This window comes from Etheostoma spectabile, chromosome 23 (genome assembly GCF_008692095.1).
Source record: "Etheostoma spectabile isolate EspeVRDwgs_2016 chromosome 23, UIUC_Espe_1.0, whole genome shotgun sequence".
Lineage (NCBI taxonomy): Eukaryota > Metazoa > Chordata > Actinopteri > Perciformes > Percidae > Etheostoma > Etheostoma spectabile.
This window is the reverse complement of record NC_045755.1, coordinates 13,170,462-13,179,095: the sequence shown is the minus strand read 5'-3', so window position 1 is coordinate 13,179,095 and position 8,634 is coordinate 13,170,462. Positions and strand designations below refer to the sequence as shown.

The following is an 8,634-nucleotide window of genomic DNA, read 5'->3' as shown; positions in this document are numbered from 1 at the left end:
AACTACTGCATTATACCTTTAAAGTGCATTTTGTTTTTATTTTGTGTTAAGATTTTGTTGGCTACGTTAAGACCAAGTGGATTTTTCTGCCATTCATTTAAAATTGTTCTTGTTTTACATTTGTAGCGTGACCTGGAGTTCACCCTGGAGCTAGACTTTAAAGGACAACTATGTGAGGCCGCCATTTCCCACGACTATAAAATGCGTTAGGAACGACAACACCCTTCCAACTACAGTACCCTCAGCCCCTCTCCACACAGTCGGAGAGGGGGATGGCACCAGCTGTCCAACAAGCATTCCAGTTGGCCAGCGAGGGCGACCAGATGATTCTAATTGGATGACATCATGTCATCACCTAATGACGTTATTCCATTACATGGTACCAGCTCTGCTTGGCTCGACTGCGTTGCCCCGTCCGTCATTTACAATTGCAGATTTAGCATGACTGGTTGCCATAGAGACACCCCAGGAAACTGCCGTGACGTAATGCAACTTACACACAGAACATCGAAGGTGTGTTGTTTTTGATTCTCGCATGAGGCTGTTACCACACCCTGAAGACAAGTTTAGTTTCAAAAGAAGCTGGAGGCAGCAAAAAACAAAAAAAAACACTGTTGGCGAAACTATTTAAAAATGGCTGGTTTGTTCAGGACACCCCCCCCCCCCCGTCTGTCGCTAACAATAATGACACAGTGATTAATGATGATTCTTTGACCAATCAGTAGTCAGCAGGTTTTCACGTCACCTTTTGATCTCTTCAGCTCGCTTGGAATCTCAACAGAGGTGATATTAAAAAATGTACCCGTTAGCTAGTACCAGAAACTCTTTTTCATAATGGAAAGCCAAAAAAGGCAAGTAGAGTCGAGGCGAGTCGAAAAGGGACCATGTAATAGAAAAAAACGCCATAAGTGATGTCATCAGGCAAGTAAATAGGAAAGTATCTATCAGCAATAGTGCCATCACCTGTACCAACTTGGTCAACTCGGGCACATCGTTGAATGTAACATCCTACATGAACTTGATTTTTTTTCTCACTAATTTATGGAAATTCTAATAATCTTTAATTATTTATATTGTTAGTGCAGCTAATTGAAAAGCATTGATCTGTTTGATGTTGAGAGGGTTACAGCACAGCCATCAGCTGTTTTTCCTTTAGTCATTGTTAAAACTTATTATGCACTGTATAAACGTATAGATATAGTTTTATTTTGTCATGTATTATTTGCATGTGAAGGTTGTTTTTTTGCTTTATTGAGTTCAGAAAGGTGTGAATTGTAATTTCTTTAATAGAGGATAAGTCAGAACAAATGCATTTTGGTGCCAGAATAAAACAGAAAAAATGCCTTTAGAACAATAACAAACACAGATGCAATATGTAATGTACCACTTTGTTTTGATTGGACAAATTAAGAATATGAAAAAAAAGATGAACACGGTGATGAAAAAAATGTCAAAGAATCAGATTTGTCTATCAGGATTTTCAACTAAACCGCTAATTCAGTGAAGTCCAAATAATTTAGTTTATTTTTTTAGATTCAACATTAAATATAACTACATTAACACCAAGACAAACAGAGAAATTAAGACTGGGAAAGCTAGCATTCAGTTATGACAAAGCTACAGTGTATTTATGATTTCTCTTTTGGGCAAAGATTATCGAAAGTAATTATCACACAGGATACGTTTCTATATAGACTGCACTAATAGGATTTGGCAACACATTTTTCACAGGAAATTGTGCAGCACCTTATTTCTACTTTAGACAAACTCTTCCTCTGAGCTTCATCATTGAAACTTGACAGACTTGACTGTAGGTTTTATGTTGGGTGACGCAGCCCTTCGTGACGACTTGAACATTCTGGGCCAAAATGAAGTCCACTTGGTAAAAGACACATTCTATGATCAAGTCCCAAGAATTAATTAATTGCCGTCTTGAAACACTGCAAAATGTGATCTAGAACTCGGTAAATTGAGTATACATGTTACTTGCAGCAGGCTTTCTTCTTTATGGGCTGAGCACTTAATATGACTGTTGTGTCTCTCACCCTGTCCTCCTGCTCCATTAGCACTCTGAGTAAAGACAGACACAGGGAGAAGACTGCATGAGCCAAAGCGGTTTCCACGCACGCACGCACGCACGCACGCACGCACACACCTTCATCAATCTCCTTACAAAAGATAGTACAAAAAGTCGTGCACGCCTAAGTAATTTTATCATGCATCTGAAGACTGGTGTGTAATAAAAGTACATTGTTTTTACATTATTTAGTTCACAGCCTTGATCTTACCGGGCCAGTTGTGTCAGGGACTCGGTCACATTCTTGGCAGTGTAGGCACTGACCTCAAAGAACATCACCTTGTTTTCCTACACAGAACAAATGCACAGGGAATCAAGAAATCAAACAAAATCTACATTTACACTGCTATATTTTGGCTTAGTTTTTAGTTTTGAGCAAAAAGTGATATCTGTGCACACAAGTGTTTTTAGTTCCAGTAGAAGAACAGATCTCAGTTTAAACTAATGCGCCCAAACCGCACATCTCATCAACATTCTCGTATACTGGGCATATATTCATGCCGGGGTAAACAGGAGGCAGCATGTATACTCCCATGATACTCCACTCGATGCTGGTAGTTGCCATGGCAATGCTAACAGCTTAGTCTCTGAAAACGAGACGTCATGACCCAATCAGGCGCCGAAACATTGGCGTCAGTCTCGGTGTTGCCAAAGGTCTCCGTTTGCGGCCGTTGAGACTGCAACAAAACCCCCGGAGACTCCAAACCAAAATGGGACAGAAGTGTCAACGTAGCAAAGGATTTATGTTTTTTTTTGGATGATTTTTGTTGTGCCTTTTAGGCCTTTAATTCCACAGGACAAATGAAGACACGAAAGGGGAGCGAGAAGTGGGAACGACATGCAGCAAAGGGCCAAAGGTCAGAGTCGAACCCACAGCGTTGAGGAGTAAACCTCTATACATGTGAGCCTGCTCTACCAACTGAGCTAACCTAGCTAATGAGATATTTGTTTTAAATCAAAACTTGGCAGTGTAAATATAGCCAAAAGAAACACTGGTGGTCATGATCGGAACTCTCAGCAATTGTATCTTTGTGGTGGGATCAAAACAGAATTAGGATTTTGAGCCAGCACATAAAATAGAACAATCTACAAGCTTTGAATTAAACTTACATAAGCCAGTTGCTCGGCTTCTTTAAATGACACCTCCCTGTCTCCATCCATGTCCATTTTGTTGCCCAGAAGGAGGATGGGGATCCCTTCTCCTGCTGCTTCCTGAAAAAAGAGCAATCCAATGATTTACTATAGCCCTTTTCAACAGGAGACACATTGACATGTCACAGCAGTAAAGCTACAGGCGTACATCATAAAATGAACAATGGCTCACTGTCATGGCTTACTGGTACACTTCAATAGAACACAGTCATTGTTACTACATGTCTGCTGTAAAGAAGGTCTATAATATAAAATTTAAAAAAAAAATACTTTTTTAAAGTGCTCATATTATGCTCATATTCAGGTTCATAATTGTGTTTAGAGGTTGTACCCAAATAGGTTTATGTGGTTTAATTTTCAGAAAACACCATCTCTCTGTTGTGCTACACATTTGTGTGTGTTGAGCTCTCTGTTTAAGCTACAGAGTGAGACATCTCACTTCTGTACCATCTTTGTTGGGAGTCGCACATGTGCATTAAGTACTGCTAGCTTGTCAGTTACAGAGCAAGAGGGAGTGCCATGCTAGCAGCTAGGTGAGCCTTATAACGTGCGTTACAAATTGATGCACGTTTGTTACGGAAAAAAGGCTGGACTACAAAAGAGCTGTTCGGAGCAGTTTGTGAACAGTGTTTTCTCTGGAAGATGGTAAGTCCTGTTGGTGCTTATTTTCTTTGAACCTATAACGTGCACAAAAAAGATATATAACACAATGAAGGAAAGGGAAAAATCCAAAAAGCATAATACAAGCACTTTAAGACTCAAAAGAATAGTGCAACATTTTGGGAAGACTGAAAAGTATCAAGAAAAATAAAATCCATGTTATATAAATCTTCCAACTTGCTAAACGAAGGAAACTAGCGATGCAGAGGACTTGTTTGGGTCAAAGGTCAGACCTGGACATTGGTGAGCCAGGGTTGCACGGCCTTAAAGCTCTCCCCCACTGTGACGTCGTACATCACCACCACACCGTCTGCTTTGCGAAAGAACTGCTTGGTTATGCTGCGGTACCTGCGTCAACGACACAGTTTGACAGTCACCACACTGACCTACTGCACACCTTTACTAGTATCATGTTATTGAAGGGCACCTAAACACTACTACTGAATTATTAATATTATTGTTTTGAAACAATATTAATAAAAGTGTAACAGTCTACTACACAACAATCCACTGTAACGGTGCGTATTTCAACAAATCATACTTTTTAACAATATACCAATTGTTTTTATTTTGGGGGCATTTTAAGCCTTTATTTTGATAGCACAGCAGAATACATGAAAGAGGAGAGAGCGGGGGGGGGGGGGATGACATGCAGCAAAGGGCCGCAGGTTGGAGTCAAACATGGGCCCACCCTTTTGATGAGTGAACCTCTAAATACGGGTGCCGCTCTACCAACTGAGCTATCCGGGCACCCGTAATATACCAATTCTACATGAGTATGTGTTGCTTTTTAGTGTACTTAGACAAAAACACACTAAAGTACACTCAAAGTAGTATTTTCATTAGCATACTTATTTTAAAGTTAGTCTGCTAAACTACTACTAATAATAATGACACTCTTTAAAGTAGTACAGTAAAACACAGAATATATATTTTCAAGCACTTCCATTTAATACCAAAAATAACGATCTGCTTCTAATGTACTTGATGTTTAAGTATACTGCAAGTATATTACAGTATACTTCATTTTTTACCTGGGATTACTAAAAGAATTAATGTAACTATACATACAAAAAGCTGTCAGAACATTAAATAATTCAAACTTGGCCTTTGCGTGTGTAGCAGTTTGTAAATTATAATAATTTCACTAGTACATTTATTAACTACACATTTATTTTCACTTTACTTTTTCACTAAACTTGCAAACCGATGGCTTCACTTGTCTTGTATCTAAAGAAAAGAAATAAAAACTCGCCTCTCTTGTCCGGCTGTGTCCCAAAGCTGCATGGCAACCTGCATATTGTCCAGGGTTAGTGTCTTTACACTGTAGTCAATACCTGATTAAGACAAAACAAAGATCACTATATAGTGATAAAACACGATAAAATATGTAGCTACACGTCTCATATTTAATTTGAATTGAATATTCTTGTTTTTTTCAAGGAGCAGCAAAGACAAATACGGCCAATAGGGGGGTCTGGCGAGGCCTGAGTCTGACTGTGCCTCATTCCAGAGGAGAAGGTGGTGGTGGTGGTGGTGGTGGTGGTGTGTGCTGGTGGTGTGTGCTGGTGTGTGCTGGTGTGTGCTGGTGTGTGCTGGTGGTGGTGTGTGCTGGTGTGTGGGGTGTGTGCTGGTGTGTGGGGTGGGGGTGATAACAAGGCTCGCGTGAGGAATGGGAAAGATGAAAGCATAAAGAAAAATTCATGAGAAGTGACATAATCTGCAGTACAATGTGTACCAGGGCTCTTAGACAGGCAGTGTGACTTCACAAGCCTTTTCATGTGATGCTAAGTAGCCCTCCGATCTTCAGTGCAAGCATCCACACACACACACACACACACAAACCCACGGCTTTCAAATTAGTTCAAAAACAGCCTCTGACACTTACATACATACATACATACGTACATACATGCAACCCAATATTATTACAATGTTTCTCTTCTCACCCACAGTAGCAGTTGTGGAGGGGTGGAAACGGCCCTCACAGAAGGAGCGTAGCAGGGATGTCTTGCCTACACTTGAGTTGCCTACCAGGACCACTTTAAACAGACGGTCCGGGGCAAACATTGCTCCTTCTTTTGTCTTTTGAAGCAGATAACATGAAAGAGCAAATACAGAGAGACAGACATTCATTTTCATTTGGTTCATTACCTCTGCAGGTAATAACACATTTTTTTTAGGATCACAACAGGTTTGGAGCTCCAGAGCTGTGGACCTACTTGCTGCGTCTCCTTCCCGACCGGCTGTCCTCTTGGAGACATGGGCATCTTTTTAGAGCGGGTGAAGCGGGAATTCCTTGCCGGAGGGGCTTCTGCTGACACAGGAATGTGACTAGAAGGTGGAGTTGTTGTTTCAACGTCACTCTGAGCTCCCTCTTCCTCCTCATCGTTCACCTCGTCTTCCTCCTCACTGAGCTGGTGCAAAAGAAAATGAGGCCCTCCTTGGAGCAGGTGGGGCAGGTGGTCCTCCTCGATGGAGATGACACGACGGAGGGGCCATCCGTCCGGAGGGGCGTCCAAGGCATCCTCTTCCACCCCAATCTTTTTCTCGATTTCCACTTTCTTTGCTCTTTCTCTGTCCTTCCCCGTCACCCGCTTAGTGGCGGCCATCTTGCCGGGGGACTTTTTGGCCTTCGCCTTCACATCGTGCACTTTAGTTGGAGCGGGTTTGGTGTAACCGTTGGCTAAGCCAGAGTTTTTCCTTGCTGTAGGGCGTTGTTGACATGCGGGGGCACTAACATTAGTGATGGAAGAGGAGGGGCCGGTGATGGTGGTGTCATCCTCACTACAGGAGGAGGAAGCAACAAACACGATTTGAAGGTGCTCTATAGGCAAGGCCTCCAGAGACTGATAGGACCCATCCACCAACAGTGGGGCTCTTTAAAAACAGAGGAGAAACAGAGGATATACTGGGTCAATTCACACGACTGAGATTTAAATCTGGAGGCCAAAGCCCTCAAATGATACTGATTTTGGTCTCCTCTAAACAAAACAAGTTAATTCAGTTGATTGTTGCAAGTGTATAGAATCAGATATCCTCTGTTTTTCCTCCTTTGATACAGTACATGATTTTCACATCAAACTGAGACGGAAATTCTTCTTCATCACACAGGAAATATTCTGATAGATGATTTATGTTCAGGAGTATTTAGGAGATAAATAAATCACCTTTTTGCCGGTTGGCTGGTGTCATCAAATACATTGTCGAGCCCCGCTCTCTGTTTCTGCTTCTTACGGAGGGAGTTTCGAGGCTTATTGAAATGAAGGGGGATGCATGTATGTGTTACAGAGATATTTTATCAATCAGGTGATGCCATGATAGATGCTGCAGCTTTGCAATTAGATTAAATGTATACTCACTACGCCGCAGTATATGTCTCGCTCATCTTTTAAATGTTTGTTCATCTCCCTTGGAAATTAAAAAGAAAGAGGCATGAGAAGGATGGATGGTAAAGGATGGATTGAAAAGCAGAAAAATGCACCAGAATTATTGCACAACCTTTAACTCACTCAGCAACCACATGTGTGGAGTTTGTCAATTAGAAATTAACCAGAAGCCAAAAACAATTATAACCAACTACTACCCAAATTTGATATGTGCTGATAGAATGTCCCGATTGTACCTGAGGAGATCAAGTTGCTTCATCAGACTTTGCTTCTCTCTCTGAAGTCCCTCAGTTACTCTGTACATTTCCCTGAAACAAGATAGATAACTCCCAATATTCAGCAGGAAGTACAATCTGAGTATACTCATTGTTATTCAATTCAATTTATAGTGTCAAATCATGAAAAGGAGTCATCTCCGGACACATTATAGATTAAAAAGGTTCAGAACACACTTTATAATTTACAAAGACCCAACAATTCAACAAAAAAGAATGTGTTTGTAGTCTTAGAAACCAAAAGTAAGGAAACACTCTCACAACTCAAGCATGTGTCATAGGTGGGTATACCCACATCTCTTTCTCCTGTTGCAGCTGGGCGGCCTGCTCCTGCAGCATGGCCAGCTGATCCTGGGCCAGCACCAGGTCCTGGCTGGTGCTCTGCAGCGCTCGGGACAGCTCTTCGTTGGTCATCTTCAGCTTGACGTTCTCCACGTGGCTCTCCTGCTTCTCACTGTTAAGCTCGAGGCACTGGAGCTCTAACTGAAAGGGAGTGGGAAATATTCAAAGGAATGAAATGCACTAATGCTGGGTGAGTGTACTTAAAGTGTATCTACAGTGGAAAATGAACTGCATGGCTGCTGTGTAAACTCCTCCCTACAACACTTCTAGAGGGAAGGATTAATACCACAAACACAGGGATTCTGACTTGACTAACGTTTTAATGTATAATGTCTTTGTTAGATGTTTCAGCACTGTGAATTTGACACCTAAGAACCGCATCCATCTTGTATTATTTTGTCGGGAGTTGCACCACAAAGCCATTTCTTATTTAAATAATTTCAAATGAATGTTTAACATCTACATGTTGTGGTAAGGGATGTTGTTGTCATTTAACTTGAGTCATGTGATGGCTTGGGAACAGCCTCCCTTCCCACATTAAGGCATGTTCTACTACTGAAAACTTCATATCTAAATTAAAGACCGTTTTTTTCCTCTTTTGCTTTTAGCAACGTCTGAGGCTGCCTGGCTTCTGTCAAGCCACCACCTGATCTGTATTTTTTTTATTCCCTATGCTGCTTGAAGCTATTGCTGATTTAATTCACTATTCTGACTTTTTTATTTTGGGACGTTGTTTTTT

General features: G+C 41.2%; 2 protein-coding genes across 4 annotated transcripts in view; one reads left to right on the top strand and one right to left on the bottom strand.

Moving 5' to 3' along the window:
- Positions 1-841, top strand: part of LOC116673172 (protein arginine N-methyltransferase 8-B) — an 11,860-nt gene extending 11,019 nt beyond the window's left edge. The window contains exon 10 of the mRNA XM_032505341.1: positions 127-841. Within this exon, the coding sequence (XP_032361232.1) occupies positions 127-210 (84 nt within the window). The 3' untranslated portion in view covers positions 211-841. The remainder of the gene's footprint in view (positions 1-126) is intronic.
- A 397-nt stretch (positions 842-1,238) lies between these two features.
- cracr2ab (calcium release activated channel regulator 2Ab) overlaps positions 1,239-8,634 on the bottom strand; it is a 14,341-nt gene continuing 6,945 nt past the window's right edge. The window contains exons 8-18 of one of the 3 annotated variants that reach the window (XM_032505334.1): positions 7,849-8,036; positions 7,515-7,586; positions 7,252-7,300; positions 7,060-7,142; positions 6,112-6,769; positions 5,839-5,974; positions 5,145-5,226; positions 4,123-4,237; positions 3,188-3,289; positions 2,289-2,365; positions 1,239-2,070 (exon numbers count right to left, since the gene is read on the bottom strand). In XM_032505334.1, the coding sequence (XP_032361225.1) occupies positions 1,983-2,070; positions 2,289-2,365; positions 3,188-3,289; positions 4,123-4,237; positions 5,145-5,226; positions 5,839-5,974; positions 6,112-6,769; positions 7,060-7,142; positions 7,252-7,300; positions 7,515-7,586; positions 7,849-8,036 (1,650 nt within the window). In that variant the 3' untranslated portion in view covers positions 1,239-1,982. Of the gene's footprint in view, positions 2,071-2,288; positions 2,366-3,187; positions 3,290-4,122; positions 4,238-5,144; positions 5,227-5,838; positions 5,975-6,111; positions 6,770-7,059; positions 7,143-7,251; positions 7,301-7,514; positions 7,587-7,848; positions 8,037-8,634 lie in introns of those variants that run through there. The other 2 variants (XM_032505335.1, XR_004327775.1) reach the window with 2 other exon arrangements.